The 17,171-nt window shown below is 37.3% G+C and overlaps 1 protein-coding gene across 6 annotated transcripts in view; it reads left to right on the top strand.

Annotated features, from left to right (window-relative positions):
- DYNC2H1 (dynein cytoplasmic 2 heavy chain 1) overlaps positions 1-17,171 on the top strand; it is a 310,954-nt gene that overhangs the window by 5,920 nt on the left and 287,863 nt on the right. For all 6 annotated transcript variants that reach the window (XM_078059076.1, XM_078059074.1, XM_078059073.1 and 3 more), the window contains exons 4-15: positions 1,463-1,581; positions 2,571-2,715; positions 3,464-3,696; positions 6,180-6,314; positions 6,419-6,532; positions 6,650-6,761; positions 7,095-7,219; positions 8,351-8,526; positions 10,535-10,730; positions 13,158-13,253; positions 16,275-16,427; positions 17,001-17,099. In XM_078059076.1, the coding sequence (XP_077915202.1) occupies positions 1,463-1,581; positions 2,571-2,715; positions 3,464-3,696; positions 6,180-6,314; positions 6,419-6,532; positions 6,650-6,761; positions 7,095-7,219; positions 8,351-8,526; positions 10,535-10,730; positions 13,158-13,253; positions 16,275-16,427; positions 17,001-17,099 (1,703 nt within the window). The remainder of the gene's footprint in view (positions 1-1,462; positions 1,582-2,570; positions 2,716-3,463; positions 3,697-6,179; positions 6,315-6,418; positions 6,533-6,649; positions 6,762-7,094; positions 7,220-8,350; positions 8,527-10,534; positions 10,731-13,157; positions 13,254-16,274; positions 16,428-17,000; positions 17,100-17,171) is intronic.

Below are 17,171 nucleotides of genomic sequence, written 5' to 3'. Positions count from 1 at the left end.
ATGAATAGATTTACATGGATTTTGAGAGGAAGAAAATGTAATCTTTAACAATGTGCAATTCATGGACATAGAATATAGTTGTCTCTCATTATTTGCAGTAGTTATGTTCTGTAGACTCACTGTGAATATTGAATTAGTAAATACTGAACTCTTGGTCCTAGGGGAAAAACAAAGTTAGGTTCCTGTGAGCCTCTGGTTGTAACATTTTTATTGACTTACCAACATGTAACCCTATTTTATGTATGTTTCTGTTTTTAATATAATATTTTACGTGTGTTTCTGTTTTAATATAATTAACACTTTTTTAATATAGATTGTTGATTTTTTGATATAGATTGTTGATTAATTAACATAGGCCTCATGGCCCGCAGCACTGTAACTCATGCATGAAGGAAACATCCCCGACACAAGTATTCTCTCTGTAGAGGTCACATCATAGTGTTCTTGTCCTTGGCACACTGGGCAGCACTTCAGCACTATGCTTGGGAGCCATTTTAAACAGAGAAATGACCAATAAAATGCATAAAAAATGAGGAAAACATCCAACTGAATAGGTTACAGAAAGGATACTTGTTTATGGTAGGAGATAGGAAACAGGAAGGCAGTGTTACCTTGTTCAGCCTGGGAACGTGTATGCGGGGTAACTCCCAATTTTTCATTGCTCTGTGCATGTCTGTGGATGACCATGAAAGCATTGCAAGCATTGATTTTAGATTACAAATAAATGTTAGGAAATGGATGAATTCATAAATCCACATCCATGAGTAAGGAGGATTGACCCTAATTGTCTACTTTGCATAGATAATTGATTTTTATTTTAGAAATGCATTTTATCTGAAGCCAATTATAATTTTATTCTAGCTATAAATATTACTTATGTGAACAATTAATGTGAAATGAATGACCTACACTAATCATTATTTTACAATATTGGATACAGTTTTACACTTTTTTGAACAGTAAATTAGATGCTTTTTGAATACCATAGACCCAGAAAGAATAGTGCACTTTTCCAGCATGTGATTAAGCAACTAGAAATTGCCCAGTTCATTGGGAAATATAAAAACAAATTGAAAAGTAAAATTATTTTAATTTGCTTATATTTTGAAATTAAATTGTGGGCGTTGATTGATTAAATTGTCATCATTTCTAATTTGGATGGTATTCCCGAACATGAATCGTGCTGGAAAGCCTTGTGTTGGAGACTGACCATGTAGAGATGGATGGTGTACAAAAACATATGGGAAACATACTGAGCGACAAATCTGTGAAGTATACATTTGGTGTACTGTTAGTTGTTCTTAGTGGATTTAAGGAAGAACTTTCTGTCGATAGAAATTACAAGGCTGATTTTCCACACATCTTCATGAGCACAGGAAATAAGCAAAATCAAATGAACCAGATAATTTTCTGGCTTTTCATTTTGTACTGATATTTCTTTTTTTCCTTCTCACCTTTTCAGGTATTCTAACACCAAGTGATGAGTTCCAGTTTTGGGTAGAACAAGCTCATCGTGGAAATAAACAGATTAATAAAGAAAGAGCCAGTTATTTTAAAGAATTATTTGAAACAATTGCAAGAGTATGTGATTCCTATATAGTTATATTTCAGACTTTTGATAAAAGTACTTTAGGATTCAGTTTTCACTAGATTTACCTTTGTTTTGACATTATTATTTGATGGTTGTAAACAAAATATATCCTTAATACATAACAGGGTTTCCTTGAAGTGTGCATTTAACATGTATACAACTTAAAAACCAAAACTTTTAAGAAAGTTAGATTCTAATCTCTAGTAAATATTTTTCTCAAAAACATAATTGCTTTTCTGCAGGTACATAGGGAAAAGCAAAAGCCCTAATGTACTAAGAGAGGTTTATCTACATGGAGGTAATACATTCTTTTGAAGGAACGTTCAGTTTATTCAAGTTAGCATTTCGAAGTAATCCCAAATATGAAAAGTCTTAGTTTTATACTTGATTGATTATTCTTTGAAATATTCCTAGAGGTTAAATAAGTGACCACTTTAAATATGGTTACAAAAAAGTCTGTTCTTTTCAAAATAAATAGTAATTTTTTATTTGTTCCCAGTATTATTTCAATAGTATTTTAGTGAAATGTTTGAAATGGTTTTAAACTTTTTTTTGTCATAATGATGGAATGTAAAATCACAAACCTTGAGCTGTGATTGCATTACGGGTAACATGCAGTGCAGTCCATGAGTGACGACATATGGGAGCTAGTGTGGGTAATGTCTGTCTGGTGTTAGAACCGCCTCCTTTCAGGAGCTGCAAGAAATGAATCCAGACTTCAAGAAAATTAGGTCAAGGGCAAACAAATGAATGGACTTTGCAATTCTTATTTTTTCTTCTGGCTTTCCTGATATTTATGTTTGTAAAGGAACTTGTAGGGTATTTGCATAAAGAAGTAACACATCGTCTGGTAGAAAAAGGAGGAAATGATATCACAGGTGTTAGAATTGTAGTAATTGAAAAGTCTGGGAACAAGTTGACTATATTGACGAAAGTATAGTTATCATTATGTTTAAAAATGAATGTCTTTTGGTTTTAGGAATTTTATAACTTGGACAGTCTCTCCTTATTGGAGGTGGTTGACTTGGTGGAGACCACTCGGGATGTTGTAGATGATGTGTGGAGACAAACAGAGCATGATCACTATCCTGAATCACGAATGTTACATCTCTTAGATATCATAGGTACTGTTAAAGAAGCAAACTTTTGAAACTTTGGAAGCCTGTATTACTTTGTTTTTCTAGTTTTTCCTTCAAGCCCTTACTGAAAATGCTCCTTAATGTAATAATTGTTGCTTAGAGTAATGCTTAGAGCAAATCATACAGAATTATTTAAATATAAATTTGTATATAGGTGGTTAATTTAAATCATGTGTCAAATTCTTTGACCATTAATGCAAGTAAATTTACATAGATTTTTAGTCCCTGTACCTGTATTAATTTAAACTTTATTTTGTAATGGTGTCAAAAGTCTTTAGTATGTATTGGTTTACTTGTTAGTATTAGAGTGCATATACTTTTTGACCTAGAAAATACCATTCTCTTTATTATTTTCAGGAAATATTAGACAAGTGCATAAAGGTGTATGTATAAGGATAGTTATTGCAGCATTGTTTGTAATGTAGGAGTAGAGACAAACAGCGATTGAGAATTGGTTATATAATGTTACCTCCATACAGTAGTGTAGACTTTTGAAAAAATTATATGTATTTTTGCACTTGAGAGATGCACATAATACCTTGAAAGATGCGAAAATACAAAGAAATTATGTGCATGTGTTTTAAAAAATACTTGTTTTGAGTTTAAGGATATGCATATAGTATTTCATAGATTCTTAGTTTGCTAATTTATATATTTTTGTCATAAGCGTGTATTCTGTAATTATTCAGTAAAAACACAGTTCCATTAAAAAATTTGCTTTCTCTTTTATTAGGTGGTTCATTTGGAAGATTTGTTCAGAAAAAGTTGGGAACTTTGAATCTGTGGGAAGATCCTTATCATCTTGTGAAAGACAATCTGAAAGCTGGTATTTCAATTTGTGAACAGTGGGTGGCCGCCTGTAATCACCTAACAGGTCAGGCGTGGCAGCGCTATGTCCCTCATCCATGGAAAAATGAGAAATACTTCCCTGAAACACTTGACAAACTTGGCAAACGCCTCGAAGAGGTATCATTTGATTACTTGGGTCTTTTTTTTTTTTTTTTTAAAGATTTTATTTATTTATTTGAGAGAGAGAGAATGAGAGAGAGCGAGTACATGAGAGGGGGGAGGGTCAGAGGGAGAAGCAGACTCCCTGACAAGCAGGGAGCCTGATGCGGGACTCGATTCTGGGACTCCAGGATCATGACCTGAGCCGAAGGCAGTCGCTTAACCAACTGAGCCACCCAGGCGCCCGATTACTTGGGTCTTTGACATAAGTATGGAGGAGGTTCTCACCTGTTTGTGAATATATTTTATAATTAGTAAGTAGTACATATCTGATAGGAGTTATTTATGTTTTGGGGAGAGAATAAGAATTAAAGTTCGTGTGAGATAATTTTTGGCAGTCATGTGACTGGTGCCCAACTAGCTGCTGGTTTCCACCTGCTTGCTTTTTCTTTGGTGTGTGACTGCTCACTTTGTAAGTTGTACTTCTCTGTTGTGAAAAAGATAATCAGCTCCCCGTCCAGGTATAGAAGCTCTCAGACATTCTCTTGGCTATTGAAATTGTTATGAAGCAGGGACAGCTTTTCAGGGAGTACTCAGTGGAAATATTGACGGAAGAACTGTTTAATTTACATAGGTTACAAGTTTCAGTATAGAACTTAAGCATTTAGCTTGAGGGGCTAGCAAAATGAGAATATGCAAAGATTGCAAAGCTGACTTTTCCCGTTCGTGCTCATAGTTCTTTGGGGATTTTTTTAAAAACCTTTTTCATTATGAAAAATTTGAAACATGCACAAAAGTGAAATAGTGTAACGAATGCCCGTGTATCCACCTCTTGATCTCAATAGCCACTGGCATTACTCAGTTTGTGTTCCATCTTTGTCTCCCCGCCTTCCCTTTTTTTGGAGTATTTTTAAAGCCAAGCCAAGAAACCATATACTTACACCCTTAAAACAACCACAATACCACCATCACGCTCAACAAAATGACAATATTTTCCTAGTATCATTTTGTATTTAACCAACGTTCAGTTGTCCTGATTGTTTCAGAAAATCTTTAGTTAGTTTACTTGAATCCGGCTGCTTGACGGGTGCTGCTGTGTCGTCCCTACCCGATACATCAGGAGGCACACAGCCTCGCTTTCCCACTGGCAGGGAGGTCAGTTTGCTCTTGGCTCTCCTTATGATGCTCTTCCTTCAGCTCTTCTAAGTGACTTACCAGCCACTGATGATCTTGAGCAGTTGTGACATAGATTCTCCAGTTCCGTTGTTCTTTCTGCGTTTCTGGTAATGACGGAAGAACTTTTTGTCATCAGTTTTTTAGTTACTTTGAATGGCAGTAGACACAGTTACCTTTTTTCTTTGATTTATCATTTGTTAGAACAGTGAATAATAAGTTAATTTCATCGTAAGTTCCATAGGCAATTAATGGAATGTTTTCTCGCTAGTATTATTACGAAGCCATGAGTTTTTATATTTTGAGTTTCAGTCTATTATGGTTATTATTATCCTCAAATTGTTCCATCTTTGGGCAGTGAATGCCCATTTAAGTTGGCTCTTGTGTTATTTTGACATGAATCCAGTATTTCTTTGACAACTTCCTTACTTTTAGGCCCCCCCAAAATATACCAGCCCATCTTGGACATTTTCTGCCTCACTCTTGGAATTAGTCATTTCTGTCAAGAGCCTTGTTCCTTTTAGTGAAAATGGTATTTAGCAGCAACAGTCTGGTTGGGAAAATATTGTCATTGATAACTTAGTTATCAATGCTTTTAGGCCTTCTCAGTAGACAGGGTATTTTTGTTTTTAGCAAGAAAAAAAATCAATAGTATATACTCCTCTTTCCATCTCAAATGAAAGGTTATAGTGTTTTTACTTAACCTTTTTGATTGCCTTTTAATTGTTGGAAATTTTATTTATTTATTTTTAAATTGAAATACCACACATTTTATTCATTTAAACTATACACATTTTTTTTTTAAAGTAGGCTGTACACCCAACATGGGGCTTGAACTCACGACCCTGATATTAAGGGTCACGTGCTCTACCAACTGTGTCAGGCAGGTGCCACTCTTGGTGGAAGTTTTAAATACAAAATACGACAATTTGTTTCCCAGCTATTTGTAATTTATACATAATAGGGTTGTTAATGTATTATTTCATTGTCAGAGGTGCAATTTAATGCAGAATAATGAAAATCAGAAGTTCTTTTTACTATATTAAGGACTCTAAAACGTTACTTAAATGAACTTTAAACATAGTTTAACCGTATTTAGATTTTGTGTGTTTTCACCAGGTTTGAACACATTAATTGATATGATGTAATGACGTCTTTGAGCACCACTTTGACTATTGATGAGTAGTAATTCTCAAGATTACAGTTTGTTGTATTCATTTCAGTGAACCTAGTTTAAAGAAACTTGCCAAATATATGTAGACTCTAGAACTATTTGTGCAGATTTATCAATTTAAATAAATTTGTTGTTTTACTATTTTATGTTTTAGGTTTTGGCTGTTAGAACAGTTCATGAGAAGCTTCTTTATTTTTCACCTACCAGTGAGGAGAAGATCGTATGCCTGACTCGAGTATTTGAACCTTTTACTGGCCTGAATCCTGTGCAGTATAATCCATATACTGAGGTATGAATATATATGTTTTTGTGTCTGTAACTTCCTGTTTGTATTGTTCTTCTCAAAGGTAAATATTGAAAATATTAAAAGTCTAATAATATTAATTTGTTCAGCCTTTATGGAAAGCTGCAGTGTCTCAATATGAAAAAATTATTGCACCTGCGGAACAAAAAATAGCAGGAAAATTGAAAAATTATATTTCAGAAATTCAGGATAGTCCACAGCAGGTAAAATATTGAAATATTTTACTTTTACTATTTCCCTTAAGCTATTTTGGGAGATATTTATGTATTTACCAAGTTGATCGACTTAGGATGAACATGTACTTTTTTATTTTATGTTAGCTTCTTCAAGCATTTCTGAAATATAAAGAGTTGGTGAAGCGTCCAACTATAAGTAAAGAATTGATGTTAGAAAGAGAAACTTTACTGGCAAGACTTGTGGACTCAGTTAAAGGTAAAAGTTTATGAGAGATTATAGTGTTTCCTTGAGAAAATATTTTTGTAGGTTACTTTTTCTTGTATACCATTTAGGATTAGGACTATATTTTATAACATTATATGCTGAAGATTAATTTACTGTATTTGTTATAAATTACAGATTTTAAAAATTAACTAGTTATTTTCTTTCTCTGTCTCATTTGATGCATGGTAAAGTCCCTGAGGGTAAAGGACCAAGTCTTAGAATTTTTCTTTCCACAACCTTTCACTTAGTACTTGGTGCACGGAAGGCACTTAGGAAATCTTGACTGAATGTGTATAATCATTTATTTGACTTAAATTTTTACAGATTTTCGGTTAGACTTTGAGAATCGATGCCGAGGAGTTCCTGGTGAAGCATCTGGACCGCTTTCTGGCAAAAACCTTTCGGAAGTTGTTAATAATATAGTTTGGGTTCGCCAGTTGGAACTGAAGGTATTAGTTTTAATAGATGTTGAGGAACACTAATTGTAAAATCTGCTAAATTAATATGGAAGGCACTCTAGAACTCCAGTGAAAAAATGAAAAAAAAATTCTCTGCTTTCTTTGGCATTTCCATCTAATTTTCATGTGAAGTGTAGAATTCTAAAAAAGTGTACAGGGGAGGTTTGAATGGTCCGCTCATTTTTTATGTAGAGATAACTAGCACATCCTTTATCATTCAGGTGCAGTTGTTCCACGTAAAGTGCCTTCTTAAGAAAATATTGAAGAGGAAATCATCTTTTCTATATTTTCAAATGATTTTTTTAATCCTTTGAGATTATCACTGCAAAATCTTTGTAGTTGCAAAGTCTATTGGCAAGTATGTTTATGTAGGTAAATCATTCTAGGTTGAAAGGAAATTAAAGGAAAGGTGAAATGTAATTATGACATTGCCTAAGATTAGGGTCAGCAATTTATGGATTTAACAGCTACTATTTTAATATTTTGGTATTATCAAAATTGATCTAAGATTCTTATGTACAATGTCTTCCATCTGACTCACATAATGGATATTCATTGGTTATGGTCTGTGATTAAGAGCAAGCAGACAGAGTATTATAAAGGCTAGCATGTTGGAGAGTTCTACTTATTCAAGGTTGTGTTTTTGATGTTCTGTTTTCTGGAATATTCTATCCAATTTTGTCAGTCAGCTTTCCAAAGTGCTATCATGTTCTGTGTACAGTTGTGGAAGAAAGACATTTCTTTCCTCTAATTGCCCTTCAGATTGGCAGGTATGTGTGAGCTCTTCCCCAGAGCACTAAGCAAAGCACCACATTATTGCTGCACATGTGTAAAAGCATTGCTGAATTCGTGGGGGTCTCACCTGAATCTCCCTCGTCTCACCCTCCTGATTAGGCCTCGTATGCCTTACATCTGTGTTTTGCTATCCTGAGTTGTACAAGTCAGAAGCAAAGTAGGGGTTGATCTTCTCACATTTGCTGGCAAATCTTCTCTCCTACTGTTTATAGGTGAATGGGAAAGTAATTTCTGAATGACACATCAGAGAAGGTGGTTCGTTTTATGACAATTTTATAGTGAGTATTAATATATTCTTGTAATATTCTTGTGATGTGGCTTTTTAAGGTGGATGATACTATCAAGATTGCAGAGGCTCTTTTATCTGACTTGTCAGGATTTCGATCTTTCCATCGAAGTGCTGAAGATCTCTTAGACCAGTTTAAACTGTATGAACAAGAACAATTTGACGATTGGTCCCGGGACATTCAGTCTGGTTTGTCTGATTCCAGATCTGGTTTGTGGTAAGTACAGATACACTAAACAGTGACATCTGGGCAAGAATCTTGTTTCTTATGGTATTAACTGAATTTTGTCTGTTCTCTCCTTTGTCCAAACTTGCTGCCGCTCCTTAAAAAATTTTTTTGTTAGTTTTTGATTATCAACTTTTAAGTCATTAAGGTTGGGAACTTGGAAGATAGAGTTAGTCGACTGCCCGCCTTGCTTCTCGTGTCTGTTTCTCAGGTCTGCAGATTCTCCTTTTAGAATGAGGCTTTCCTCTCCCATGGTGTGTTGGTATTGGTATTCATATATGTTTTTCTACCTTTTTACATTAATATTATTTACATGGATACACACACACTGTAAGCTATAAAATTTCATTATTTTAAGCTCCTTGAGGTGGGAAGTAATCTCTTCATGAAATACTACTTTGGTGCCCACCATGGGGTAAGGGTTTGCTAAACACTTACTGAGTGATATTGAACCTAATTTAATTGGTTAACCTAATTATTTTAATGCACATTTAAAATGGATGATCTGGAAAAATCATTGTTTCTTTGTTCAGGTAAACTTTCCTTAGTATATTACTATATTTTTAGAAACTGGTCATGTTTTAGTTTTTAGAGACTTGTTACTTTTCAAAAAAGTAACTTTTGTTGCTTTGTCCATATTATGAAATTCTGTTTATTTTGCCTATACTGCTACAAAGAATAATTAGGCCATAAGGGGTAGCTTCTTAAACTGAATAAATAGTTTTTTTCCCTTACCTTGCATTTTGGATGTGGAGGAAGAAGAGAAGAACCGAAAGGTGCTGGGGTGTAATGATTCTAACCTTAGGCCATTGAACTCTTTCCCCTCCTACTATCAACCTAAAATATGACAGATACACCAGACCTAAAAGAAGAGTTCTTTAATCAACTAATTTTGGGAAATGTTGACACTTCTGTCACTGCAGCTCTGGTGGAGATCCACTCTGTGACAGCATGCCAAGGGATTGAGAACTTCTGTAAAGAAGTCTGTTGAATGCTGTTCAACCCAGTGTTTCCCATTTGGCAATGAAATACTTGGACTCCTGCTTTTTTTTTTCCTGGGCAAAACCCTTTATTGTTCCATAGAATCAGCATGTTTTAGAATATATTTCAGGATATGCTGGTATGTAGAAAGTAGTTTTGAAGATTAGTTTCAAATAAAGGCAAAGAAAATCACCATTAAAATTTTCTGACAGGCTGTATGTTATGTTATAGGAACGTTGAGTCTACATCATTATTCTAAGCCACTTTGAAGTACCTACTTTTTATTCTGCTTTATTATATGTGTTGGTAGATGGGTGGGATAGTTTTGTTCTTTGCTTTTCAGTAGCTTACTTTCTAAGACCTACGTTTTCTTAATTGTGAAAGTGATTTGAAGGAATAAGCATTATGTAAACCTGATCCTGAAAGGGAAGTCATGAAACTATAATACTTCTTGATTAATTTAGCTCAGTATTTTCACAATCATGCTGAGTCGAGTGCCCTGATTTAAAAATTGCTATTATAACGTTTACAAGAAACACGAAGGACAGTCCTTAGAGAAACAAAAGTAGAGGAATGAAACATTTGAATATCTCTCCTCCTACCATTTTGATGTTCTTTATCATTGATCCTTTAATAAACACGTTAAATAACCAAGTAGGCTGACTAAAGAAATAACCTAAGGTACCCTTTGGAAAATGAATCAAAACCTTTTCTCTTTATGGTGAATATGATGCCAGTTTTGAGTCTGAGTGGAAGGCTAAGAGATTGATTTTACTGATTTCAAAAACTGCTTGGTTGAAATATTAATGTGATGGTGTATTTTGGATATTGCAGTTTATTACCAAGATCTGAATTGTGAGATACTTTGTGAAAATAAGATTGCTTGAAAACTATAATTAAAATTTTTTTTACTTTGAGTTAATTTTATACTTACAGAAAAGTTGTAAAAACTGTTTCGCTTTTCATCTGTCAAAAGTGAGAACATGAATTTTAAAAAGTTATTTATTTTATTTTGTAGTATTGAGGCTAATAGTCGAATTATGGAATTGGATCCTAACGACGGATCATTAAGAGTGCATTATTCAGATAGGTTGGTGATTCTTCTGAGAGAAGTTCGTCAGCTCTCTGCGCTTGGCTTTGTTATTCCTGCCAAAATACAGCAAGTTGCAAACATTGCACAGAAATTCTGCAAGCAAGCAATTATTCTTAAACAAGTATGACATTATATTTTTGAATATATGACTGTTCTGAGTTCATTACATTACAATATTTTAAGGGGTTCGTTTTCTAAATTTGAGTTTTTTAGGCTAACAGAATAGCACAAGTCTTTGGAAATTATGGTTTGCTAAATGACTACATTACAAAATTTACTTTGCAAATCTATATAGGAATACCAAACCTGACTCCAAAGCCCATATTTATTCCATTACAGTTTATATACTGGTGACATATTTGAAAAATTGATAAAATATTTAATTTATTATGAGTATTTTATTAGAGATTTTTGGAAGTGCTAATGAAAGCATAGAGGTGGGAATTTTCAGTTATTTGCTGGGTGAGGGTAGAGGGAGTATCAGATAAATCTTTACAGAGGAATGCTGTTTGGTGTGAGACTGGAAGAGTAGACATATGTTGTCTCAGGAGCACAAGGGGTAGGATGGGTGAGCATTTCACATAGAGGGACTGCATCCTTAAAAGCAGAGAGGCTTGCTCACTTTTGTATCCTGTGTACTTAGTGTAACGCAATAGGAACTCAAATGGTGAAGGAATGGTCATATAGTTTTGTCTTTCCCCGGGGAAATCTATTTACGTAAACCTTTACTTACGAGCAGGTGGGTAGCTGGCATAGGGAGGTGAAGTAGGAGCTGGTTAGATAGTAGTACGACCAGATTGCTGGAAGAGTATGTATTCTTCTGCTTCTAGTTTTCTTGATTAGGCTTTTTCTTGGACTGCTACTGTGGTACAGAATAGTACCGTGGATATTCTCTACCAAATAAAGAGATTTTCTTTTGTACTAGTGGAAAGAAGAGGACTCTCTATAAAATCAGTTAGGCATTTTTTTTTTTTCCCCCTAAGAGAGAGAGAGATGCCCCTCCCAGAGGGAGAGGGAGAGGGAGAGGGAGGATCTTAAGTAGGCTCCACACCCAGCCCGTGAGCCTGGTGCGGAGCTCGATCTCACAACCCTGAGACCATGACTTGAGCTGAAATCAAGAATGGGATGCTAAACTGACTGAGACACCCAGGCGCTCCAGTGAGGACATATATTTTAAGCACATACTCTGGGCTAAGAATTTTGTGAGGTGCTAGGGATACAAAGATTAAAAGACAGTCTTTTTAAACTCTTTAGACTCACGCCGTGGTGTCCACTTGATCCACTTCCCTGAACTTCTCCTTTTCCCCTAACAGAGTTGACAGTGGCCTCTTTTGTTCATGACTGTACCATGTAGGTACTTCTGTTTTTTGATTTACTGATTAATCCAAGTAATACTGGGTGCCTTCTACCTGCTAGACACTGTTCCTGAAGCTGTCCTTCTAATTTGGGAGATCGCAAACACACAGGTCGGTAGTTTTAGGTAGTGATGAGTGCTTTGAAGAAAAAGAAAACAGAGGAAGATACAGAGTGGTCAGGGTAGGCCTTGGTGAAGGCTATAACACTGAGAAGAGGAGCGACAGATTGGCAGCAGAACCACACAGGCGTCTGGGGGAAGACGTGTGTGTGGAGGGAACAGATTCCGTGCCGAGTTCCTGAGGCAAGACTCCCTCGGTGGCCTAGAGACGCAGCAGGGAGGCCAGCCTGGCTGCCGTGCACTGAGGGTTTGTGCTGGGGCTGACGCCAGTTGATGTAAGATGCTGGTGCTGGGGGAGGGCCGTGGGTCTTGGATTTGGATTTTATTCCTGATTATATTGGGAAGCCATTGGGAGATTTTAGGTAAGAGTTTTGGGATTTTGGATTTTATTCTTAAATCCACTGGGGAGTCATTGGAAGTTTTTGAGTGGGCAGAGGTATGGTATGATTTCTGTTTAAGGAAGGACCGTTCGGGCTTCTTTGAATGCTTTGAGAGGACAGTAGGAAGCCATGACTGGAAACACACTGGTCTTGTCAAGAGACGAGGCTGCTTGGACTGTGTGGGACCCATGGAGGCGGGCGACATGGCTGGGTTTAGTATGTATTTAAGAGTGTAGTCAGTAGACATTATGGATGTGGGATGTGAAAGAAAAGTGAAGACAACTCAAAGTTTTTTTGGTCTGAGAAATGAATAAATTACGTGTTATGTACTGAGAAAGGAAGGAGCAGGTTTGGAGAGTTGTAAGAACGAAGGGTTCCGTTTTTAGCATGCTTTACTGGTTTCCTCTGTATTTCCCTTGATATTGTGAACTTCTTGATTGCAGGGACTGGGTTTTATGGTCTTTGTTTAATCAGCCCCCAGGACATGATTTGGCAAATTACAGAAACTCAACACATAATTGTTGACTGCGTATATTAATACATGCATAATGCTATATTAGAGATGAAAAACATTTTTTGTTAAATCTTAGCATGAGAAGAGTTAATATTTCCACTCAATTAAAAATGCAAACAAATGAAAAATTAAGTGTGTTATTTATTATTGATTATTGCTAATTGGACTTCTACTTTGTAGGTGGCACATTTTTACAATTCTATTGATCAACAAATGATTCAGAGTCAGAGACCAATGATGCTACAGTCCGCATTAGCATTTGAACAGATAATTAAGGTAAATGGACTTTTTGTGTTGTTAGAATTAGAATTTACATGTGAGGTATTTCTTTTTTTAGTTTTTTAGTATACCCTTCCACTTAACATTGATCTAAGGCTTTGTTTTGTTTCCCAGTGACTTCCTTCACTCTTAACAAGTAACATTTTTCCAACTGTAGATTTAAATGGTTAGTGTTTCACATATTAAGGTGCTGAGTTTGATCATTTGATTTCATATTTATAGTATACAGTTGTGCTATTATATTTACTTATTTGCTGAAGTGTGAGGTCCTTATATACCAGAGTCTTGAGTGCTTTTCCATCATCTGATTTTATAATTTGGTATTTATTTATTTTTTTATCTGTGTGGCCGTATCTAACCCATTTGGCATTAGAAAAACCTACAGTAGTTTTTAAACTGTTACTATGTGACTGGTGGCTTTTTGAAATCTACATTTTTTGTCTTAACAAACATAAAATTTTTAAAAAATAAGTAGAAGAGGAATATACCCTTTTCTTCTTGTTCTTTTTAAAGTGGATTGCTAGTTGTGATCTTCCTCAAGACTACCCCCAGGTTCTGTGATTTTCTAGGAGGACTGATAGGACTCAGGGTATAGTTGTCCCCACAGCTGATTTATTATGATCTGTTACAGCAAGAGGATGCAGAGCAGAGTCAGCACAGGGAAAGGTAAATGAGGGTGAGGTCCTGGGGAAACCAGATGCAAGCTCTCAAGAGTCCCTCCCAGTGGAGTCACACAGGGCATTCTTCACCACCCCTCCCCCAACCCCCCCAGCAACAAGCCGTAATAAGTGTGAAATGGTGTCTTACTGGGAAGACCATTAGCGACTCGGTGCCCAGGCGTTTACTGGGAGCTAGACACGGAGGCGTCTTCTGCCTAACATGTACTAAAATTCCAGGTTCCCAGGAGGGGATCCAGTGTTGAGTGTAAACCATGTTGTTTCGGTGCAGCGAGCCAGTCGTAAACGTGGGCAGCGGGGGGGCTCCTAGGTGCGGGGGTCAGGTGCCAGCTAAGGGTCTGTGTTGGTAGCAGGCCTTTGGAGGGATAGCATGTAGACCTGCTCTGCTGACTCTTCTGCACACCAGGTCTCAGGCTGAACGTTTCTGACAAGGCACATAACTCATAAATTTTATTAAAAACATGTTTTTTATTGCCAAAGCTCAATACGAGTTTATAATGGAAAGTAAAAAAAAAAACATTGACAAAAAAAAAAAAAAAATTGTTTTAAAATTGTACCACCAAGGGATGGCCATTGTTAATAGTCTGGTACATACCCTTAAACTTTTTTTCTGGGCATATTTACAAGTGCACTTGTGGAAGTGGGGTAAGATTTTATTATTTTCCACCTAATAGGTAGTGTTTAATTGTGTACTTTTGGAACTCTTTCTTCTCAATCAGTATATACGAGGTGGCATCTGTCGATACTTCTATGAGAGATTGGGTTGTGAGAAGTAAATAATCGCATTTAGCATCTGTTAAATGAGACTGAAGAGTAGATAGAAACTAAGAAGGACAAAGAATATGGAGGTTCTTCCTGGTCCCCTGGCCACTCACTGCATTGGAGAGCAGGGCCTCTAGTTTAACTAATTTCACAATGTCTGGTAATACAGCAGGAAGTCGTGTGTGGTAATTACTAGGCAGATGCTTTTTCAGCTGATCCACAGAGGATTCTGTTGGATTTGTTATCCTTGTTAGTTTCATTCATTTTTCACCTATTGAGTGAGGGTCTCCTGCATCCCGGCCTAGTTCTTATGTATTTGTCCTAAGTGTGTAGTATCCTCTACACTCACATGTAGTATCTTCTACACTCACTTCATCGAATAGGATTTAAGAAATTCACGAGAAGAAGGATACTTCATTTTCCTCATCCCTGTGTTTTCCTTTGCTTTTTGAAGTTCTTCTGAGAGGACTGCCTTTGGCCAGGCTTTAAGAGCACGTTTGCTGGAGACAAATTCTCCTGGTTTTCCTTTTCTGAGAATGTTTTTATTCGCCCTCTTTCCTGAAGGATGTTTCACCAGGTACAAAATTCATGGTTGGCAGGTCCTTCAACACTTGAAGAATGTGGTTCCATGTGTTCCTGGCTTCGTGGTCTTAGCTGGGGATTCCCTGCGGGTTGGGTTGGTGGTCCCTTCTGTGTAGCGCATTGTTTCTCTCTGAAAAAGTGAACTGTAGCGTGAGGACTGGGTGAGTGTGTGCTCGGTGTGCTGCTGGGCCTTGCAGGTACCACGCCGATGATGCTGAAGCATGGCCTTGCGCTGCCTCTGGCGAGGGGAGCAGGAGCTCAGTGTGCCCTCTGGCCTCGCCGGCAGCTCGCAGTGCCGTCACCCCTCAGTTCCTTCCTGAGCCCTGTTAATATGGCTGCGAGGAAGCACGGGGCTGGCTCGCGGCTCTGTTGCAGCAGATGGGGGTGGGGGGCGGTGAGGCCCCGCTGGCTCTTCAGCCCCACCAGTGTTACCTTGGCGGGGGACTTGGAGCACGGCCTCCTTTGGACAAGCGATGGATGGAAGGTTGGCTCTCTGCAGAGCGGTGGTTTTTCTATCCATGTTTGGCCACAGTAGGGCGGGTTTGCTAAGAAGGTTCTCTTTTGTTAGGCCACTGTTTTCCTAGTCCATTGGCTAGAGGGAGCAGGCTTCTTCTGTAGCTGCGTGTGTGTTCATTCCTGGAGGTAGCTCCCGGGTGGAGGCTGGTCCCCTGGCCCGTCCTGCGTATTTGGGAGACAGTAAGGAAGCGTGCGGCTGTGTTTGCTCAGTTCCCCAGGCCTCCAGGTTGTCTGTCTCCTTCGGCTCCTTCTGTGTGTGTGTGTGGTGTCATCTAGGGTTGTTTCACTCTAAGAGGACAACTTGGAAAGGATGGGGCTATTCAATTTTGCTAGACTGCCTTACCATTTATAAAAAGGAAAAATTACTATATGCTTTTTTATTGCAGATCAGTGTTAGGGATAACTGGACTTAAGATGTCTGTGGAGTCTTTAGGAAATGAGAAATGCATTTAAATGCTAAATGATGTTTGTTGTACCTTAGAATTCAAAAGCAGGAAGTGGGGGAAAGTCACAGATTACTTGGGATAATCCTAAAGAATTAGAAGGCTACATCCAAAAACTCCAAAATGCTGCTCAGCGACTTGCCACCGAAAATAGAAAACTGAGAAAATGGCACACTACGTTTTGTGAGAAGGTATGTTTTATTTATAGTGTTGCATAGGCTATGACTAGTATTATTTAAGTGATAATTGGGATATGATCTTAAATACTTTTTATTTGGAAGTCTAATTACCTAACAGATTTAAAGTTGCAGAAATAGTACGGAGTTCACACTTACCCTTTGACTCCTCTGTTGTTAGCAACTTGTATCACCGTAGTGCGTTTACCAAAACTGGGAAAGACGGCTTTGAATTTTCCAGCTTCTTCGCCCATGTCCTTTTCAGGATCCTGCCTTGCATTGAGTCCCAGACGCTCTGCAGGCCCCTCCTCCTCAGGCTTTCCTTTGTTTCATGACCTTGATATTGGTAGTTGTTTGTGGACTGCCTCTCCATGTTTGCTCATCAGATTGAGGTGATGCAGTTTTGACAGAAACCTTACGGTGTTGCTGTTTGTCTTTGTCAGGGCACCGGTCAGGTCTTCGTGTGTCTTATTATAGGTTGAGCTAATTTGATCACTTGGTTAAGGTGCTGTCTGTCAGGTTTTTCCATTGAAAAGTTACTCTTCTTCCAGGGATACTATGAGACTATTATGCTTTAATTTTTGACAGGTGGTAGTTCTTATGAATATTGATCTGCTTCGGCAGCAACAGCGTTGGAAAGATGGATTACAAGAATTGAGAACTGGCTTAGCCAGTGTAGAAGCTCAGGTGAAGTATGCTTTACTTGGTGTCTACACTTCGAGTATCACCTTTTCAGAATGTGAATCTGTAAATTGATGA

Source organism: Halichoerus grypus, chromosome 11 (assembly GCF_964656455.1).
Source record: "Halichoerus grypus chromosome 11, mHalGry1.hap1.1, whole genome shotgun sequence".
Lineage (NCBI taxonomy): Eukaryota > Metazoa > Chordata > Mammalia > Carnivora > Phocidae > Halichoerus > Halichoerus grypus.
Note: the sequence above shows the minus strand (reverse complement) of the source record. Positions and strands in the feature narration are given on the sequence as shown.